The following is a 22,174-nucleotide window of genomic DNA, read 5'->3' on the forward strand; positions in this document are numbered from 1 at the left end:
CAGACAGTAAAGCGTCTGTCTACAATGAGGGAGACACAGGTTCGATCCCTGGGTCGTGAAGATCCCCTGGAGAAGGAAAAGGCAATCCACTCCAGGACTATTGCCTGGAAAATCCCATGGACAGAGGAGCCTGGTAGGCTACAGTCCATGGGGTTACAAAGAGTCGGACATGACTGAGCGACTTCGCTTCACTTCCTTGTGTGAACGGGAGTTCGCCAGGACCTGCTGCTTTTGTAGCTAAAGAAAGAGATGCTTCAACAACAGATTGAGCTGCCAGAACAAGTTGCCTGACTTGCTTTGATAAATGGAAAGATGACCTGATGCAGAAGTCTCTGATTTGGAACATAAAATCTGAAGGTCTCAGTGTTGTGTCCATTGCCAGATGTTAAATAGAAACTCACATTAAGCTCTTTAACATAAAAAAGAAAAGTCAGTCCATAAAGACTCAGAGCGAAATGCACTGAAGCTCGCATGCCTGTGTTATTCACTCCTGCCTGGGACCACGGTTGCTCTTACGTCATCCTAACTTACTTAAATATTTTTGGTCCGAGCCATTGAAAATGACAAAAATATCTTTATTTTCTATGCCCACTCTACTACACATGTAATGTTCGATCCTGCCTTTAATAGTATGTCATGAATATTCACCTATTCTCTGAAAACATGCTTTTTAATGCTTGTGTCTTTGCATAGCTGTACACTGTCTTTAAAATAAAAAGTGCCCTATCGGTGGGCATTTAGGATTCTTCCTCCATCCCTCCCTAATTTTTGCTTGAAGGGACAGCCTAATAAATATTTGTGTACCTTCCTGATTATTTTTCAAGATAAATTTCTAGTAACAGAAACACTAGACAGTATACAAACCCGTTCTTGTAAGGAGACTGGTACAAATATTGCTCTCTCTCTTCCCATCAGCTGTGCTCAAGAGCACTTATTTAAAAATCCACCCAACACGAGGTTTTAAATGTATTTATGTTCAAAAGTCTCTGCTATTTTGAAATGCCCGGTGCCTCAGTGTTGCTTAATTGTACTTCTGTCATAACCAGTGAGTTGTTTTTTGTTTTTTTTTTCCTGTTTTCATTTAATCACCAGTCACTTTTCTTAAGAGAATTGTTTAGCCTATTTTTCTTTAGGGTGCTCACTGTTTTCTTATCAACAGGGCTTTCTAACTGATGGAAAACCTGAGTTTTGTTAATGTACACAGAAAGAACTAATTTTCAGTTTTTTATATTTTCTGGACACATCTCATGACATTTGGGCCCTCAGTACCCTGACCAGGGATCAAACCAATGCCATCTGCACTGAGAGGCAGAGTCTTAACCACTGGACCACCAGGAAAGTCCCCCAAACAAATAACCTTTGCATGCTTATTTTATAACCCACCACCTCCCTGAACTGCCTTGTTAGATCCAGTATTTTTGACTCCCTCAGGATCTTACGTAGGCAGCCATCCCTGACAGATAACGGTGGGTCTGACTTTCCTTCTCTACAGGCTTGTCTTGTTTCCTCATTGCGTTGCACTGGCCACAACTTCCAGAACAACCGCAGGGATATCAAGCATCGTCGTCTTGCCTTTATTGCCACCAGCAATTCTTCATTACGTAGGATGCTTTCATAGATCTGAGATGCTCTTTACAAATTTCAGCAAGTATGCTTCTGAGTTTTGTTTAGATGGAAATTGATGTACTATTTCCCTTTCGAACCTTTTTGGAGCTTGGGGTATTTTTCTCCTCTGGCCTATTAGTATGATAAATTTTGGTTTCAAACATTATACCATGTTTGCAGTAATTTCTGTGCCCAATGTTATTCTTCTAAAGTATCTCCAGATTTGATTTTCTTATGCTGTATGTAAATGTCTGCCTTAATTCAGAGCCAGACAGATCACTGTTTTATTATATTTGGGGGGGGGGCAGAAAATACTTAACCTAAATGAAGACATCTCTTTTTACAATGTGTCAGTTTTTAAATGAACATACAATAAAATTAACTTTTTGGTATATACAGTTCTATGAATTTCGACCCTTGTATAGATTCTTGTCACCAGCACTACAACCAGGACACACAAGAGCTCCATCACTTCAAACACTCCTGTGCTTCCCACCTGAGTCACAGCCTCCCCTCACCCCTCACCCCTGGCAACCACTCATCTGTTCTCTATCCATATAGCCTTCTCATGTTCAGAATGTCATATAAGTGGAATTACATACTATGGAAACTTTCTGACTTCTTTCACTCAGCAAAATGCCTCTGAGATTCATCTGAGTTGTGTCAACAGCTCATTTCTTTTTATTACTGAGTAGTGGTAAAGAACCTGCCTGCCAGATGTAAGTAATGTGAGTTTGATCCCTGGGTCGGGAAGATCCCCTGGAGAAGGAAATGGCAACCTATTCCAGTATTCTTGCCTGGAGAATTCCACGGACAGAGGAGCTTGGTGGGCTACAGTCCATGGAGTCACAAAGAGTCGGACATGACTTAATGACTAAACAACAACAATTTGTGTGAATGTTCCTGTTTCTGTTTATCCATCTGTTAGAGGACATCCGAGTTGTTACCAGCTTTTGACAATTATGAACAGACTTAGTATCAACATTTGTGTACACATTTCTGTATGAACGTAGATTTTTGTTTCTCTAGGGTAGTGGCTCTCAGCTACAAACGATTTTTGCTCCCTGGATGATACTCAGCGAGGTGGAGAGACATTTTGGGTTGTTAATATGTCGGGGCAGGGGTGCTACAGGCATCCTGCTGCCAGGGACGGTGCTAAACCTGTGAAGAACAGGAAGGAGAGCAAGCCCCGAAGGAAGGAGGAAGCAGCCCCGAATTCAATAGCGTTGCTATGGAGACACTGCTCTAGGTAAACACCCAGGATTCTCGGGCTTGGAGGGAAGTGCATGTTTCACTTTACAAGAAGCTGTCAAGGATTCTCCAGAGCAGCTGTGCCATTTTGAAATCAGCAGTGTATGAGAGTTCCAGTTGCTCCACACCAGTACCGGACATTGTGTTTTAAGTGTTTTTAGTTCGGAGAAGGCAATGGCACCCCACTCCAGTACTCTTGCCTGGAAAATCCCATGGATGGAGGAGCCTGGTGGGCTGCAGTCCATGACGTCGCTAAGAGTCGGACACGACTGAGCGACTTCACTTTCACTTTTCACTTTCATGCATTGGAGAAGGAAATGGCAACCCACTCCAGTGTTCTTGCCTGGAGAATCCCAGGGACGGCAGAGCCTGGGTCGCACAGAGTCGGACACGACTGAAGCGACTTAGCAGCAGCAGCAGCAGTCCGCGTTTACTATTTTTAAAAATATTTATTGACTTATTTGCCTGTGTTGGGTCTTAGTTGTGGCGGGCGGGCTTCTCTAGTTGTGACTCTCAGGCTTAGCAGCCCTGCAGTACGTGGGATCTTAGTTCCCGGACAAGGGACTGAACCTGCGTCACCCGCATTGCAAGGCGGACTCTTAACCGCTGGACCACCAGGGAAGTCCCAGTGTCCATTTTAGTTCTAAGGGGGTATTGTTCTTTTTTTTTTTGTAGATTTTTTGAGATTTTCTGCGTCCACATCATACCATCTGTGAAGAAAGGTAGTTCGTTCATTTCTAACTTCCCTGGAGACTTCCTCTTTAACTCAGGGATTACACAGAAACAGGCTGCTTGATTTCCAAGTGCCAGGAGGTTTTCCTGTTCTCTTTATGTTGTTGATTTCTGTTTAATTCTATTATGGTAAGGTCACACTCTGTGTGATTTAAATTCTTTTAATTTGTTAAAATGCGGCTTGGTCTATCTTGGTGGATATTCCACGAACGCTTGAAACACAAAGTGTATTCTGCTACTGTTGAGTAGAGCGCCTTATAAATGTTAATTCAGTCCAGTTGGTTTGAGGGCATTCAATTCTTCTTATATCCTTACTGATTTTGTGTTCCCTAGTTCTCCTAATTACTGAGAGGAGTGCTGACGTCTTTATAATTGTGGATTTTATTTTTAATGTCAATATGGGTGGCGCTAGTGGCAAAGAACCCGCCTGCCAGTGCAGGAGTCCTAAGCGACATGGGTTGGATCCCTGGGTTGGGAAGATCCCCCGGAGAAGGACATGGCAACCCAACATTTCTGATTTGAGGTTTTTACATTGTTTACACTTATTTTCTTGTTTTGCTGCATTGTAGTGAGAGAGTAGGACCTATACAATTTTAATAAATATTTACTGAGCTTTTTCTTAAGGCTTAATGTAGAGGCACTTTTTGATGGTGTTTACGGACATTGAGAAATAAAATATTGCCTCTTTTTTGAGCACTGTGTCCAATAGAAATATAATATGGGTTTCATATACAATTTAAGGTTTTCTAGTAATCATATTTTTTAAAAGGTCAAAAGAAATTTTAATGTATTTTATTTAATCTAATATATCCAGGATATTAAGTCAACATGTAATACAAAAACGATTGAGAAGATAGTTTGCTTCCTTTTTCTGTGTCTCAAGTCTGCAAGACTTGGTATTTGTTTTTACACTCAGCCTGTTTCAGTGAGGACTGGTCACATGTCAGGTTGTTGAAGAGCCACGTGTGACCATCGGGGGCTAACGAAGGGGGCAGTGCCGCTTTAGAGAGCACAGAGTTCAGTGAAAATATCTAAAGTCAGCCCCAGTCCTGTCGTCAGGCCCCTTGTATCCCTGCTATGCCCCACTCTCCAGAAACAGTACGGTGGGCACGACAGCTTCCGTGCATGTCTCTGCCTGACTCTGCTCTACTTGGGCTTCCATTTCAAGACACTTTCTCACAGTTACCTATCCCTGTAAACTGTACCTCTTGGGAATGGGAGAAAATGTTTCAAACATGTAAACAAATTATATCCAGAATATGTAAAAAGCTGCTTTCCATCAAGAAGATAAACAAAGATAACCCTATAGGAAAAAAAGGGCAAAGAATAAGAACAGGTAATTCACAAAGAAAGGGAAACAGCCAGTGAGCATAAGAAAAGATGCCTGGGGACTTCCCTGGTGGTCCAGTGGTTACAAATCTGCCTTGCAGGTAGGGATGAGGGCTTCACCCCTGGCTGGATCCCTGGTCCGGGAACTAAGATCCCACATGTCGTGAAACAACTCAGCCCATGCGCCGTCACTCCTGAGCCTGTGTGACACAACCAGGGAGTCCGTGCACGGCAATGAAAGGAGGACCCGACACAGCCAATTGAATAAATACTAAGAGAAGCTCACTTTCTGTCATCAAGGACAGGCGGGTTAAAAACAACACACGGGTTTTCATCCTACAGATTAGGGCAAAAATCAAGAAGTTTGCTAACAAGGCTAGAGCGTGAATATATGTTTTCTTTGCTGTAGTTGTGTGAAATTTGAACTGCCTTTTGAATGGCGATTTGGTGTGTCAACTACAAATTGCCACTCGCCAAGAGCATTTGCCAGGGACTGAATAACAACGGCTTCCCAGGTGGTAAGAACTCGCCTGCCAATGCGGGAAACGTAAGAGAGTTCGATCCCTGGTGGGAAAGATCCCCTGGAGGAGGGCATGGCAACCCACCCCAGCATTCTTGCCTAGAGAATCCCGTGGACAGAGGAGCCTGGCAGGCTACAGTCTGTGGTCGCAGAATCGGACACGACTGAAGTGACTTAGCACGCACGAATGCACGCACACAAGGACACTTGCCATCTGCCTCTGCGGAGACCGGACCCTGAGCTGCCACAGCTGTTGACCTTCAACACCCCCGGAGGGAGTTCGGGGTGGACAGTGAGGCACTCTGTGCTCCAGGGAATGTGGTGGAACGGGTCTTTAGATGGTTAGATATTTTCAGGAACTCATTTCATGACCCAATCCTTGCATCTCCTCCTATCTAGAAAAGCACTAAATCCCTTCATGATATCAGCTCCTCCTGACTAGCAGAAAGCCTTTGTAAAATGAATGCTTGATTGTACTGAACTCCCCCTTCACCAGAATCTTATATATTGACCTTGCCCTACTGGCTCTTTGGAGCAGGCTCTCAGAGCTATCTGAGGTGCTGTCTCCAAGGCTGCAGTCCGCATTTTGCCCCAAATAAAACAACTTGCAACTCTCACGTTGTGCATCTTTTTAGTCGACTGGGAGTATCCAGAAATCCCATGGACAGAGGAACCTGGCAGGCTACAGTCCATAGGGTCTCAAAGAGTCAGACACAACTTAACAACTAAACCACCACACCACCACCACCATCATCTAAAACGCACTTCACTTTCAACCCACAATTCCATTTCTGGGTATCTATCGTACAGCTGGGGCTTCCCAGGTGGTACTAGTGGTAGAGAATCCGCCTGTCAGTGCAGGAGATTAATAGACGTGAGCTCGATCCTTGGGTCAGGAAGATTCCCTGGAGGAGGAAATGGCAACCCACTCCAGTATTCTTGCCTGGAAAAATTCCACGGACAGAGGAGCCTGGCGGGTTATAGTCCAAGGGGTCGCAAAGAGTCAGACACGGCTGAGTGTCTGAGCCCTGAGTGACTGATGGATCGGACAGCTGTGGTCTCCTGATCAGACAGCTGTGGTCTCCTGGGAGCACGAAGATGCAGGCCCACAGAAGTTCTCCTAACCAAGCCCTGAGTGCCCCATGCTCCTGCGAGGGTCCATTGCGGGCTGGTCACAGGCTGTCCGCCACTGCCCCCTCCCCTGCCACCTGAAGCTTCTCTCCCCACCGGTGAGCCCCTGTGCTTTTTAAACTTATTCAAGCCAATCGTACTTGTTCTGCAATTATGTCCTTAAGTGAAAAAAAAAAACTAAAGAATTTTCAGTGCAAAGGGAGTTGTTTTTATGAAAGTAACCTGGAAGCTTTCAGGAGTCAGTGAAAGTCAAGTTGCTAAAAAAACCAAAACCAGAATCAAACTGCTCTTGAATAAAACGAGTGTAAAATATGGGGACAGCATCATAAGGATCGATAAGGATTTTGCACTTAAGAGTCTTCACAAGTGTCTAAAGTCCAAAATCACACAGCGTGTAATGACTGTAATTTATCAGGAGAAAGTGAAAATGGTCCTCCAGCCAGGAGCCAAGAAAAGGCCTGCACACATGTACACTGTTTGCATTTTGCAATGAAAATGAAACAATGAAACGAACAATGAAAATGTATTAATGAGTATCTTAATTTTAAAACTTGTAAACAAAGCAATAATCTTTAACTGTACAAAATGACGTCATGTTCCCTTTGGTAACTTTTCTTGCTCTGAATTCTAATTTGTGTGATAATATCATGGGTTTAGTTTTCTCATCAGTCGGATAATTTCTGGCTTTCAATGGAAGATTTAAGCAATTTACATATATGGTTACAACAGTGATGTTTGCTATGAACTCTGCCGCGTTATTTTATACCATTTTTGTTTTTATGTTGACCTTTTACTGTTTGCTTTCCTTTTCTTACAAGATCCCTGCTTTCTCTGCTTTTGGCTTGTTGTTGTAAGAGATTTATACCATGTTTTAAGTCCTACTGGGGTTTATCTCTAAGCTTTCCAAAGTAATTTAAATTTATTTATCTAATTATCAAGGTAAAAAGAAGAAAAAGAATTCTCTCAAAAACTAGACACTTTTCCTTATTTTGAGGATGAGGAAAAAGGCCCATGATGGTAATATTGTGTGAAAAAAAAGCCAAATGCAAAATCGCACTGTATAATTCCTTTTATATGAAAGTCAAACTTAGGGATGGTACAAGGGAAACAAAGGCAAAAACAGACGCATGGGACCACATCAGACTAAAACCCTTTTGCCCAGTGAAGGAACCTATCAACAAATGAAAAGGCCACCAACTGAATGGGAGAAGATATTTACACACAATATATCTGATAAGGGATTAATATCCAAAGTATTCAAGGGACTCATACAACTGACCATTAAAATACAACTTGATTAAATGATGAGCAGAGGATCTGAAGAGACGTTTTTCCAGAGAAGACACACAGATGACCAAAGACGTGAAAAGATGTCCCACGTCACTGATCATCGCTGCCCCTGCTGCTAAGTTGCTTCAGTCGTGTCCGACTCTGTGCGACCCCATAGACGGCAGCCCATCAGGCTCCCCCGACCCTGGGATTCTTCAGGCAAGAACACGGGAGTGGGCTGCCATTGCCTTAGGGAGACGCAAGTCAGAACCACAGGGGGCTGTCGCTTCACACGCGTTAAAATGGCTATTATCAAAAAGATGACAAACAACAAGTGTTGGTGAGGATGTGGAGAAAAGGGAACATTTGTGCACTGTTAGAGTGACTTCACTTTCCCTTTTCACTTTCATGCATTGGAGAAGGAAATGGCAACCCACTCCAGTGTTCTTGCCTGGAGAATCCCAGGGACGGGGGAGCCTGGTGGGCTGCTGTCTATGGGCTCGCACAGAGTCGGACACGACTGAAGCGACTTAGCAGCAGCAGCAGTGGGACTGTAAATTGTTCAGCCACTATAGAAAACAGTATGGAGATTACTCAAAACTTAATAATAGACTACCATATGATCCAGCAATTCTACTGGGTATTGATCTGAAGAGAACAAAAACACTAATTCTAAAGATATCTGCACCTCTAAGCTCACTCTAGTATTTACAGCAGCCAAGATACAGAAGCAACTTAAGTGTTCATCAACAGGTGAACAGATAAAGAAGATATGTTATACACACACACACACACTATGGAATAATTGCCAAAAAAAAGAATGAAATCTTGCCATTTGAGACAACATGGACAGAACTAGAGACTATTATGCTCAGTGAAATAAGTCAGACAAAGACAAATACTGCAAGTGTATCAGATTCACTTGTACGTGGAATCTAAAAAACAAATGAACAAACACAACACAGTAGAAACGTACCGAAAATAGACAGAGTGGGTAAGGGTAGGGGAAGGAAAGAAACAGGTAAGGCAGAGTAAAAGGCAGAGATTTCCAGCTGAAAAATAAGTGAGTCATGGGTGTGAAATGTACAGTGTGGGGAACATAGTGAATGGTGAAAGGAGGTGAAGTTGCTCAGTCGTCTCCGACTCTTTGCGACCCCAGGGACTGTACAGGCTCCTCCATCCATGCGATTTTTCGGGCAAGAATACTAGAGTGGATTGTCATTTCCTTCTCCAGGGGATCTTCCCTACGCAGGGATCGAACCCGCGTCTCCCGTATTGCAGGCAAACTCTTTACTGTCTGAACCCCCAGGGAATCAGAATATAGTGAATATCTATGCAATTCTTCTACATGGTGGCATGCTGTAGCTAGACTAAGTCAAAACATTTTAGGTGACCATTTTGAAATGTATAGAAGAACCAAATCACTACGTTGTGTAACAGGAACTAACACACTGTTGTAGATTAATTACATATCAAAAACAAAGAAACTTATAGAGAAAGAGATCAGACTATGGTTAACAAGCCGGGGGTGGGGCAGGGTGAAGTACAGAGATGGGGAAAGGGAATTGACTGAGGCAATCAAAAGGCACACGCTTCCAGTAACAAGATGTAATGTATAATATGATAAATAAAGTTAACACTACTGTTAACCACATGTTATATATGAAAGTTAAGAGAGTGAATCCTGAGTTCTCATAAGGAAATCTTTTTTATTTCTTTAATGTTGTATCTAATGAGATGACAGGATCACTAACCTTACTGTCTCCTCTCTGACGATGAGAAGGGGCTTGTGCAAGTTTCCTGGTGGGAGGGACTCACTGTGGGGAAACACTGGGTCATGCTCTGGTGCAGGGCTACACTCAGCAAATCTTTAATCAAATGTTCTGCTGATGGTGGGGTTTGCGCTCCCTCGCTGTTATTTGTTTGGCCTGAGGCAGCCCAGTCTTGGAGTCTACAGACTCTACGGTAGAAAAGGCTGAGCCAAAGCAGAAACAACTCCCAGCTGTGGATGTGTCTGGTGGTGAAAGTCAAGTCTGACGTTGCAGAGAACAATTCTGCATAGGAACCTGGAATGTTAGATCCATAAATCAAGGTAAGTTGGACGAGGTTAAGCAGGGGATGGCAAGAGTGAACATCGACATCTTAGGAACGCAGTGAGCTAAAACGGATGGGGATGGGCAAATTTAACTCAGATGACCATTATATCTACTACTGTGGACCAGAATCCCTTAGAAGAAATGGAGTAGCCCTCATAGTCAACAAAGGAGTCCAAAATGCAGCACTTGGGTGCAATCTCAAAAACGACAGAATGATCTCGTTTCCAAGGCAAACCATTCAATATCACAGTAATCTGAGTTTATGCCTCAAGGACTGATGCCAAAGAACCTGAAGTTGAACGGTTCTATGAAGACCTACAAGACCTTCTAGAATGAACACCAGAGAAAGATGTCCTTTTCATCATAGGGGACTGGAATGCAAAAGTAGGAAGTCAAGAGATACCTGGAGTAACAGGCAAGTTTGGCCTTGGAGTACAAAATAAAGCAGGGCAAAGGCTAATAGAGTTTTGCCAAGAGAACACACTGATCATAGCAAACACCCTCTTCCAAAAACACAAAAGAAGACTCTAAACATGGACATCACCAGATGGTCAACACCAAAATCAGACTGATTATTTTCTTTCCAGCCAGAGATTGAGAAGCTCTCTACAGTCAGAAAAAAACAAGACCGGGAGCTGACTGTGGCCCAGATCATGAACTCCTTATTGCAAAATTCAGACTGAAATTGAAGAAAGTATGGAAAACCACTAGACCATTCAAGTATGACATAAATCAAATCCCTTATGATTATACAGTGGAAGTGACAAATAGATTCAAGGGATTAGATCTGATAGACAGAGTGCCTGAAGAACTATGCACAGAGGTTTGTAACACTACAGGAGGCAGTGATTAAAACAATCCCAAAGGAAAAAAAATTCAAGAAGGCAAAGTGGTTGTCTGAGGAGGCCATACAAATAGCTTAGAAAAGAAGTGAAGTGAAAGACAAAGGAGAAAGGGAAAGATATACCCAACTGAAAGCAGAGTTCCAGAGAATAGCAAGGAAAAATAAGAAAGCCTTCTTAATTGAACAATATAAAGAAATAAAGGAAAACAATAGAATGGGAAGGACTAGAGATCTCTTCGAGAAAATTGAAGATGCCGAGGGAACATTTCATGCAAAGATGGGCACAATACAGGGCAGAAATGGTATGGACCTAACAGAAGCAGAAGAGATTAAGAAGAGGTGGCAAGAATACACAGGAGAACTGTATAGAAAAGCTCTTAATGACTTGGCTAACCATGATGGTGTGGTCACTCACCTAGAGCCAGACATCCTGGAGTGTGAAGTTAAGTGGGCCTTAGGAAGCATTACTACAAACAAAGCTAGTGGAGGTGATGGAATTCCAGCTGAGGTATTTCAAATCCTAAAAGATGATGCTGTTAAAGTGCTGCATTCAATATGCCAGCAAATTTGGAAAACTTACCAAAATTTGGCCACAGGACTGGAAGAGGTCAGTTTTCATTTCAGTCCCAAAGAAAGGCAATGCCAAAGAATGTTCAAACTGCTGTACAATTGCACTCATCTTACACGATAGCAAAGTAATGCTCAAAATCCTTCAAGCTAGGCTCCAACAGTACAAGAACTAAGAACTTCCAGATGTACTAGCTGAATTTAGAAAAGACAGAGGAATCAGAGGTCAAATTGCAAACATTTGCGGGATCATACAAAAATCAAGAGAATTCCAGAAAAACTTCTGCTTCACTGACTACCCTAAAGCCTTTGACTGTGTGGATCGCAACAAAATGAGGAAAATTCTTAAGGAGATGGGACTAACAGACCATCTTACCTGTCTCCTGAGAAACCTGTATGCAGGTCAAGAAGCAACAGTTAGAGTCTGACATGGAACAACAGACTAGTTCACAATCGGGAAAGGAGCATGTCCAGGCTATATATTGTCACCCCGCTTATTTAGCTTATATGCAGAGCACATCATGTGAAATGCCGAGCTGAATGAATCACAAGCTAGAATCAAGACTGCCAGGAGAAATAACAACCTCAGATATACTGAAGACACCACCATTATGGCATAAAGCAAAGAGGAACTAAAGGGCTTCTTGATAAGGTGAAAGAGGAGAGTGAAAAAGCTGGCTTAAAACTCATTCAAAAAACGAAGATCATGGCATCCATTCCTATCACTTCATGGCAAATAGATGGGGAAAAAGTGGAAACAGTAGCAGATTTTACTTTCTTGGGCTCCAAAATCACTGTGGACAAACAGGCTTGCTCCTTGCAAGAAAAGGTATGACAAACCTAGACAGCATGTTAAAAAGCAGAGCTATCACTTTCCTATCCAAAGCCCATACAGAGTCAAAGCTGTGGTTTTCCAGCAGTCATGTATGGATGTGAGAGTTGGACGAAGGCTGAGTGCTGAAGAAATGATGCTTTCGAATTGGGCTGGTTGGGACTCTTGAGAGTCCCTTGGACAGCAGGCAAATCAAACCAGTCAATCCTAAAGGGAATTTCCCAACCCTGAATATACACTGGAAAGACTGATGCTGAAGCTGAAGCTCCAACACTTTGGCCACCTGATGCGAAGGGCCGACTAATTGGAATAGACCCTGATGCTGGGAAAGGTTGAAGGCAAAAGGAGAAGGGGACGACAGAGGATGAAATGGTTAGATAGCGTCACAGACTCAATGGACATGAAAATGAGCAAACTACGGGAGATGGTGAAGGACAAGGGAGCCTGGCGTGCTGTAGTCCACGGGGTCACGAAGAGTCAGAAACAGCTTAGCGATGAACAACTACTGTGGGTCATTATTTCATGATGCATGGAAGTCAAATCATACACCTTAAACTTATACAGTGAAGTGTGTCGATTATATCTCAGATAAAACTGGAAGGAAAAAAGGGTGAGTGATGGTGGCTCTGTCTGCAGGTGGTGGAGCCCCTGGGTCTCTCAGGTAGGAGGGATGGCCACCTGCAGGGGGGCTTCTCCCTGGGTTCTAGAACCTCCCACATGGTTGTTTTGGGTGGCAAAGCCTGCTGGGATTTCCTCAGTCCAGCTCCACCTGCCTCGTGGAGGTCTCCTGACCATGCATCTTCGCCTCTGGTGGCGCACGTGGTTCTTTATGTCATCTCACCAGTATCCTGTGAGAAGCTGGGAGGAGCGCCGTAGGATGACCACTGACATCAGTTTCATAAAAAAAAAAAAAAAAGCAAACTCCTGTGGCCTTGCTTACAAATGCTCATGATCACAAGTGGTGTCAGACGCTAAAACCATCTCTCCTGAGTCTGCTAGGCGGGACGCAGCGGACCCTGGGTGGCGCTTCAAAAATTGAGTGTCGTCAGGCTCCTCAAGGAGCAAAGGCATCACGTCACCCAAGTCTGTGTTTGATGAACCTGGTCGGGGGCTGGTCTCAGCCTTGGTCATTACGTGTGAACACAGTTTGCAGTTTTGCCTTTTAAGTAAATGAGAAGAACGAACGTTTCTATAGAATCTCGCACAGGTGAGCCAAGAGCTAAAGAAAGTCAGGACTGCAACTAGGAACAAGCTCAAGGGCAGGCTTGAAGCAGCATGTGAGTGGGGAGACTGGGGAAACGGGGCGTGAGCAGATAAGATGACAGAACTGGATTGAACAGGGACTTCCCTGGCAGTCCAGTGGTTAAGACTCTGCCTTCTAATGCAAAGGGTGCGGGTTCGACCCCTGGTGGAGCAGGTAAGAACCCACAGGCCTCATGGCCAAAACCCCAAAACATTAAATGGAAGCAGCATTGTAAGAAATTCATTAAAGACTTTAAAAACAGCCCACATTAAAAAAATCTTAAAAGAACTGATCCAACTCTCTGTATATAAAGCTATATATATATATATATATATATATATATATATGGCTATATATATATATATGACTATATATATATATCCAACACCTACATTTCTTAGCTTCTCACTTCTACTACTGTTCGTGTTTTATGGATTATTTCTCCCTGTTAGCCACAAACTATTAACTGACTCTGTGATCCTGCCTCAGCCTAACTCACAGGCAGAGTCTGCCTGGACCATCGGATGAAGGCGCAAGAAGAGACATAATCCTAAATTTCCACACCATTTCAGGAGGGGTGGATATGCTGAGGGCTTTCTTTCAGAGCCCCACTCACTCAAGGTTCAAGCGAAAATTCGAAATAAAGACGTGCAAGTGAAAAGTAAAGCACAGATGAATAGAGCCAGTTTACAGTCACAATGAATTCAGCATCACCGACTGTATGGGTGCTCACACGTGCCGTGGAGATTCTCCACAATAACAAGCAAGGGTTTAGAGAATGCAATCTTCCTATCCACAGAAACGACAACGCGGAGAACACTCCACACCGGGGTTGAGCTATCCCAGGAGCTAACTAGGTGGTTTTTGCTGCTTGTGCTTCCCCAGTGGCGCCAGCGGTAAAGAACCCGCCTGCCAATGTAGGAGACTTAAGAGATGCGGGTTCAATTCCTGGGAGAGGAAGATCCCCTGCAGGAGGAAACAGCAACCCACTCCAGCATTCTTGCCTGGAGAACCCCATGGACAGAGGAGCCCGGTGGGCTACCATCCATCGGGTCGCACAGAGCTGGACATGACTGAAGTGACGTGACATGCACCCACACACGGGAAATAAAGTGAATTTTCCTGCATGTTGGGGATAGAGGTGCCCTGGCAGTAACTCCTCTGGCGAACCAGCCTCACCCCAGAGAGGAAGCCTCACCCATGCTGGTTAAAATACCCGTTTGTTCTGACCGGAAGCTCTCACCCCGGGCAGCCTGTTACCTCTTGCAGCCTGATCTCCTCTGGCTGGAGGATGTCCAGCACCCCGCTGCTCTGAATCTCCGGGAGATCCTGCCAGAGGTTGAATCTCGAGTGGGGGTTGCTGAGCAGGCAGATGTGGGGCAGGGCCTTCCTCTCGGGTGGGCTTGCTGGCTCCTCCTCCTCCTCCCCTTCATCTTCCTCCGGAGCCTCCTCGCTGGATGGGCACCCGTCAGCACCACCTTGTATTTCTGCATCCTGTTGCCTCCTGGTCTCAATCTCTTGGAGAGTTGATTTATCTCGGTATTCCTGATACAGGAGCCCTGAAATCAAATCAAACCGTTTTGAAGACATGATACAGATTTCAGATACGGAGCTTTCCGAATCACTAAGTTACAGCTTTCAATTCCTGAAAGTGAAAAAGTCAAAGTGTCAGTCGCTCAGTCCTGTCTGACTCTTTGGGACCCCATGGACTGTAGCCCACCAGGCTCCTCTGTCCATGGGATTCTCCAGGCAAGAATACTGGAGGGGGTTGACAGTCCCTTCTCCAGGGGATCTTCCTGACCCAAGGATCGAACCCAGGTCTCCTGAGTGGCAGGCAGATACTTTACCATCTGAGCCGCCAGGGATCAAGGGCAAATGCTTTGCCTATGAAAACACAAAGAAAGCCAGACCCCCACAGGTCTCAGGGAAGGGCCACTGAACGAACTGCCTCTGTCTTCATTTCTTGGGAAGGATCTGCACGCATAAGTTTATTTTTTCTAACAAGGAATAAAGAAATCCCTGAATAGAATCAAAATCCAGTTGCACAAATAAATGCTTTTCACATACATAACCAGCAAACAACAAGGATCTAGAACTTGTCATGTTAATAACCAATGTGTGCAGAGTCGATGGAAATGGCCCGATTATGTTTCAGCATCCCAGCAGGATGCTTCTCAAAGCCTTAAATGCTTCAGTATTAAAACTCAAGTCTATTCATCGGTGAAATGGGAGTCGTTGTAAATTCTCATTTCGAAGGAAAAAAAAAACCAATATTTCATCAACCTTATGATTCAAAAGGGAAACATTCCTTTTTTCTTTTGTACTTTTAGATTTACTTTCCTGATCTTAAATAAGTGCCTTCTGAGTCTCCAAGGAAATTTGGGGGTATAGACAAGTCAGTAAAAATGCAGCATCTCCACGGGGCAAAATTCCTTTTTGGATGTCCTGGCCACAGGGTGGGGGATGGTCTCCCCACAGAGGAGCAGCAGAAAGGTTCAGGGCCAAGAAGGCTCCCGGCCCAGGCGGGGCTGCCCTGTTGGTGATGAGGCTGGGCAGAGAAGAGGGTCACCTCAAGGATCTTATCTATCCTGCTGGCAAAAGGCAAGCCCCAGGGGAAGCCCCTCGGGCAAGCAGCTCTGGTCTACATCGTAGGAGGCCCACAGATGGGAAGAAAGAGGCCATGCCCATTCTCCAGGGGAGCGGTGATGCAGGCCCGCACACCGTGGTGGGGGAAGGATGGGGCCGTGTGCCTGACTCAGGGATAGTTACAAGGCGTAAGACGGGGCCTGGTGATTGGCTGGTGCTGGGCGACAAGTGATATTCGGGTGACCAGTTGGCAGGGGAGGTCTGATGGCCCTATTCAGGAGATGGGGAACATGGGAGGAGCGTCTGACTGGGGATAGGGTGGTGGAGAGATGCAGGTCCACCTGATGGCTACGCAGGTAGAGAGAACTGGTGGGCAACTGGACTGGTCTGGAGCCTAGGGGAACATTGGGGCCCTTGATATTTCTATCTATAAAAACAAAGATGGGGACCTCCCTGGTGGTCCAGTGGCTAAGACTCCACGCTCTCAATCAGGGGGCCTGGGTTCAATTCCTGGTCAGGGAACTAGATCCCACATGCTGCAACAAATATCAAAGATCCTGTGTGCCACAGCTAAGACCTGGCACAAACTGCCCGCCCCCCTAAAAGAAGATGATTTTCCTGGGAAAGTTCTAACAGGGATAAGTGTACTACTTGTAAAGCACTCTCTCAGGCAATGCAGTATAAACACTACCTATTATTCCTTCTTTAATTGCTAAATACATCTAACCTGAAGAAAAAAGGAAGGGAAAAACAGACCCTCTTCTAAATCCTCAAAAATGGCTGGATAAATAATATTCATAGTTTATAAATAACAGGAACGCAATAAATTACATGTGGGTTAAATTACTTGACTTCTTATGCTCCATAATGCTAAATCATAAATCCTTTATGATTAGTATAGCTTTACTTTAAAAAAAATGATGTGATTTTACTTTAGAATCTAGCAGATTACAACATGGAGTTAATTTGACAAAGGAATGAAAATCTAAATCTATGCTAAATGCAACCCAGAGTGAACTGTAATGGCAGAGGTTTAAAGTCACTACACAAACTGGTTCAGTGATGAGCATAAGATATAACTATTGTTGGCAACACTGTATCAATTAATCTTCTGTGATTTCAATACTATTTTTATGGAGGTTTAAAAGAAAAGACTCTGATGCTGGGAGGGACTGGGGGCAAGAGGAGAAGGGGACAACAGAGGATGAGACGGCTGGATGGCATCACCAACTCGATGGACATGAGTTTGAGTGAACTCCAGGAGTTGGTGATGGACAGGGAGGCCTGGCATGCTGCCGTCCATGGGGTCGCAAAGAGTCGGACACGATTGAGCGACTGAACTGAACTGAACTGAACTGAAAGAAACCAAGGGAACTTCCCTGGTGGTCCAGTGGTTAAGAATTTGCCTGCCAATACAGAGGACACGGGTTTGATCCCTGGACAAGTTGCTTTTATATATTTATTGGTTTTTATATGTGGCTGCTTGAGGATGTGAGGCATGGAGCTGTGGCAGCCATCTGGTGACATGAAGCCCAAATGCTAAGAATGGAGGAGGGAAAGGAGCTAGGTGGTGTTTGACTTGAACCAACTCCAGAACTTTCTTCCTCATTCCTGGACCCATTAAAACAGAATATTCTCATTCTTTCATGTCATTTTTTTTTTTAAGCTGGATATTCTATTACACTCAGCCAAAGACTCCCAATACAAGTAATTTTAGCATTTTCTTAAAACTTCATACTTCTTTTTGAAGCCTTCAGCGTATGAATTTAAATACCAGTTTTCTTGGCATTACTGTGATTACAAAGGATTATCTTGACATACTGTGTAACCATTTTTTGGGGTAATGTGTTTATTAGCCTTAAAATTCAGATTACAATAGAAACAAAGTAGATGTAACTGAGGAACTAGATTAGCTGATCAAGTTTCATATTTGAGATATACTGATGATGCATCATGTTTTTCAATTTTGTACATTCATTTAGCAAAATTAACTTTACCTGTAAAAGCCTGCACCTGGTGTTATATCCAAGCAGAATTAGAAGGCTCAGTTCTCATCTCTCCTAATTAAAATGATCTATATCGGGCTGGCCATGCTGCCCTGAAGAAGGAGGATAAGCAAGGCTGCTGGAGTCCTTCAAAATCTTACTTTTCGAAGAGAATCTTTTTTTTCTTCTTTGAATTCTTCAGATAGAAACTTCCAAAGGGCAGGGAATTTTAATATTTAGTGAGGACCTCCTAGGCACCAAGCATTTGCTAGGTGCCCGAGACAACCACAGGACACATACACACGTGTGCACAAGCAAATACACACATGCACAATCACAGGGCCTTGAGGTCTGTGATCTTCAGGGCCACCAGCAATGACAACAACAACTGTGTACCACGCCACGCACAGTCTTGACATCATTCTGTCCTGGTCTGAGTGGGAGCCGCCTCAGTCCAGCACGGTGGTGCATAAATGCCCAGCGTCTTCCCACTTTCCTCCTCTCTTAACTCTGCGTCTTTAGGAACGTGTTGTCCTCTCCTGATACCTGGCAAAGAATCCCTTTCATTCACTGAGCTAAGTGGGAGCAGCTGGCCTCTTGTAGGAATCTGCTTGGCATAGGCCTCGAGTCGAGGACGAAGGATGTGAGGAGGAGGCAGCCTTAGCCCTGCGTGTTCAGCACATCTGTTGAGCACCTACCCGGGACCCAGCCCAGAAGCCAGAAACATATTCACCATGACACCAGCCCATGGTGGGAGAAACGCCTGGGGATGTCAGTCTCCACTGCTCACCACAGCAGGAAACCCAGGGCCAGGAGGAGCGCAGTACCCCAGTTCAGGGCTTCCAACTCCCAGCCTTGAGCTGATGCCGCTGGCTCTCCAGGAAGGAGGTCTCCGCACGCCCACGCTGCAGAAGGGAGCCTCTCTCTGTGATTCAAGGCACGGATCTCCCCACCCCCACCCCGATTTCCTTCCTAGTTCTGACGTTGATCCCAGCCAGAGATATCCCTTTCTGGAGGGTGGGAGTCAAGGCTCCCAGCATATGCTGAGGCCGTGGTGGCCCTCTTCGCTATAAAGGGCAATGTGATCAAGGTGGGACAAAAGGATTTTTGTGGGTGCCTGTCCTCAGAACAGCCCCTCTCCATTTGCCCCAGCAAACAAAGGGAATAGCCACCACTACCCAGCCCCACATGCAGGGGGCTGGGAACAAAATCCCTGGAGTCTGGCGAGGCTTAACTGTGTAGCGCTCCACCCTCAGCTTTGCAGGGGCTCAGTTCCTCCCAGGGTTCAGTCTAGAAAAACCCCAGCCAGGGGAGGAGGGAGCTTGCCTGAAAAGTCTCCTAAACACCAGTATCCCAGGGCAAAGGAAGCCCCCCTCTACCAGAGACACTTTGTGTCTGCCTGAGTGTTTGGCATGAGGGACAATGATGATCAATTTAGGGAAAGACATTTTCAAGTCAAAATTTTAATTCCAATGATAAACTCTGCTCTGACAACACCGAAGAGCAGAAAGATCTCGAGGCCGTCCCATTCCCCACGTTACCTACTCACGGCCCCCTCTGGTGAGGACGATGAGAACTAGTTCGATGTCATCAACAGTTCTTGACTTTTAAATGCAAGTGCCCAGGTTCTTGGGATGCCTTCTCACTCCACCATCTGCTTTCACAGAGTCTCAGCTGCAGTTGTGCGGCAGCTGGACAGGCAGGCTGTGCCCCAGACTTCCAGCCACACTCTGGACAGGCAGGTGGAACCAGGCTTCTCTCCCTAACCCGGGGAGTGAGGGTGGGGCCTCCGAAGCCCCCTCCTTCTCTCTACTGTACCTCTCCTCCCGAGCAGAGTTGGTCACTGCTTCTCCTTCCAGAATGGTTCCAGTCAGCCTGACTCTGCAGAGACCCGCGCCTCCTCCCCTCCCCGCCCCGCCCCCGCTCGCAGACTCCTCTCCCTTTCCAGGTCTACCCCAGGCCCCTGGGCTGGCCGGGGTGGCTCACCGAGCCCTCCCTCCTGCATGGCCCAGAAGCACTTCACTCCTGGACTTCCTGGCAGAAGAGATTAAGAGGGCAGAGAGCCCTCTTGCCCAGGAAAGAGCTGGGCAAGTACACCTGTCCAAGGGAGCAGGAAAGAAACACATTTGCACAAGCCCAGTTATACAGCTTACTAGTAACACGCGGCAGTTTTGCATGGAACCATTAGCGCCAAATATGTTAACAACCTTCCTTATCAGGTGCGTTCTGCCCAGGTGAAACCCAACGGCATTCCAGGAGCAGGGAACCCTGAGCCCACCAAGAGCCCCCCAGGGACGCCGCGCCGCCGTCGGAGACACCCACCTATTTGTTCGATGAGGTTTCTCCAGGAGTCGGCGGGAATCGGGTGGATCATCTGCAAGGCCTCGGTGAGCGTGGCGGGGCTGTCGGCGAGGGCCGGGAACTCCTCGGGCGTGGCCCCATTTCCCGGGGTGGAGGACGACTCGCTGTAGGAGGGGCAGGGCGTGTTATTTTTAAGCAGCGACCCACCTCGGCCAGCCCGCGAGAGGCGTCCGCACGGGCGGCCCTGGCCAGCTGGACTCTGCCCGGGATGTCCAGGCCGAGCGGCTGCAGCCGCCGCCGCCCCTCCCGGCCGACCGCGCTCCACAGGCCCTTTTTGTCACCACACCAGGGCGCGACCGGGTGATTCATTCCCACCCCAGCCCGCCCCGACCGTCATGTTTTCGGAGCTCGCGGGCAGGCGTCGGAAACTTGGCGCGCCCTGCCCGCTCCGCGGCGCCGAGCGGCCGCCCCGACGGGTCCCGCGGCCAGGAGCCCTGCGCGCACTGCGCACCCCGCGCCGCACGCGGTCACACGGGCCCCTGTGCCCTCCGGGTAGCGACCGCCACGCGGCGCGGAGACTGGGAGCCCAACGGGACGCGTGCGCCCAGGGCGCCCGGGAGAGGGCGCGGGAGGCGGCCAGGACGGGGGCCAGGGTGTCCGGCTGGGGTGCACCCCCGACCCCAGGCGGCGTGCCGGCACGACGGGGGGCTTCGGGGGGCAGTGAGGGGCGGCGGGGTCCGCGGGGAGGGGTGCGGGGGACACGCCGTTCGGGTAGGCGTCCCTGGCCGGAGACGCGAGTTGGGGCCACAGACGCGCAGCGGCGGCGCTCGGGGGTCGGCACGGCCGCTCGTCCTCACCTGCCGGGCAGGTGTCCCGCCGCTGAGTCGCGCGCGTCGCTCTCCGAGGTGGAGCTGTCGTGGTCCACGGCGCAGGCGGCGTTGAAGGCTGCGGCCAGCAGCTCCATGAGGGCCGGCAGCCAGGCCGGCTCTGGGGCCGGGTCGGGAGCCGCGCTGGGGGCCCCGAGCCGGGCCGGAGGCGACGAATGGGCTCCGGAGCCGGGTCACCGCGCGCTCGGCTCGAGCCGGAGCTGCCGCCGCCGCCGCCGAGCGCTCCAGCAGGCGGGCGGGCGGGCGCGCGCCTGGAGGCTCCCGGGGTTGCCACGGCAACGGGGGAGGCGGGAGGGGCGCGCGCGGCGGGGGCGAGGCCGGGCGGCAGCCGGGCGGGGGAGCCTGGACCCGTCGCGACCCGGGCCCACAGGGCGCCGACTGCGGCCCGGGCGGGACCTTGCCGCCGGATCCGCGCCTCCCTCCTCGGCCGCGGGCCTTGCCCCGCCAGAGGAGACTTGGAGGGCAGGATGAGTGGGGGCCGGCGCGCTGCGGTCTTGGTCTTCTCGGCCCTTCCTCGACATCTAGCCAGACCTCGCCAGATAGCTAGGCGAGGAAGGTCGGGGCGAGGTGATCCTCTGCCCGGTTCGCCCTCGAACCCCCGCCTTGCCCACGCCGCACATCCTCTGCGGTCCTACATAGGGACCGGCCAGGAGACCCCCGCCTCTGCCGCCCCGGCTCCAGCCCCGAGAGGGACCCTCGAGGGTGTCTGCTGCTGACCAGACTGTGGAGAGGGGGCCAGCGCCGAGGCCTCTCACGGAGGAGTCTGGCTGCCTCCAGGTACCCCGAGGCCTTGGCGGCCCGGGATGGGCACGGGGGAGCGAGAGGAGGCGGAGCAGTGTCCTCAGTCCTCCGTTCAATTCCCCTGCCCACTCACACTGACTTTGGGAAGGGTTTCCTTGGTGGCTCGGTAGTAAAGAAAACTGCCCACCAAGCAAGAGATGTGGGTTCGATCCCTGGCTATGGAAGATCCCCTGGAGGAGGAAATGACAACCCATT

The 22,174-nt window shown here is 47.6% G+C and overlaps 1 protein-coding gene across 3 annotated transcripts in view; it reads right to left on the bottom strand.

Moving 5' to 3' along the window:
* Positions 1-22,174, bottom strand: part of NGEF (neuronal guanine nucleotide exchange factor) — a 131,058-nt gene that overhangs the window by 25,182 nt on the left and 83,702 nt on the right. For 2 of the 3 annotated variants that reach the window (XM_040231781.1, XM_040231780.1), the window contains 2 exons: positions 20,313-20,455; positions 14,680-14,978 (listed from right to left, as the gene is read on the bottom strand). In XM_040231781.1, the coding sequence (XP_040087715.1) occupies positions 14,680-14,978; positions 20,313-20,455 (442 nt within the window). Of the gene's footprint in view, positions 1-14,679; positions 14,979-20,312; positions 20,456-21,148; positions 21,327-22,174 lie in introns of those variants that run through there. The other variant, XM_040231782.1, reaches the window with a different exon arrangement.

The sequence above is a fragment of the Oryx dammah genome, unplaced genomic scaffold (assembly GCF_014754425.2).
Source record: "Oryx dammah isolate SB20612 unplaced genomic scaffold, SCBI_Odam_1.1 HiC_scaffold_28, whole genome shotgun sequence".
Taxonomy (NCBI): domain Eukaryota; kingdom Metazoa; phylum Chordata; class Mammalia; order Artiodactyla; family Bovidae; genus Oryx; species Oryx dammah.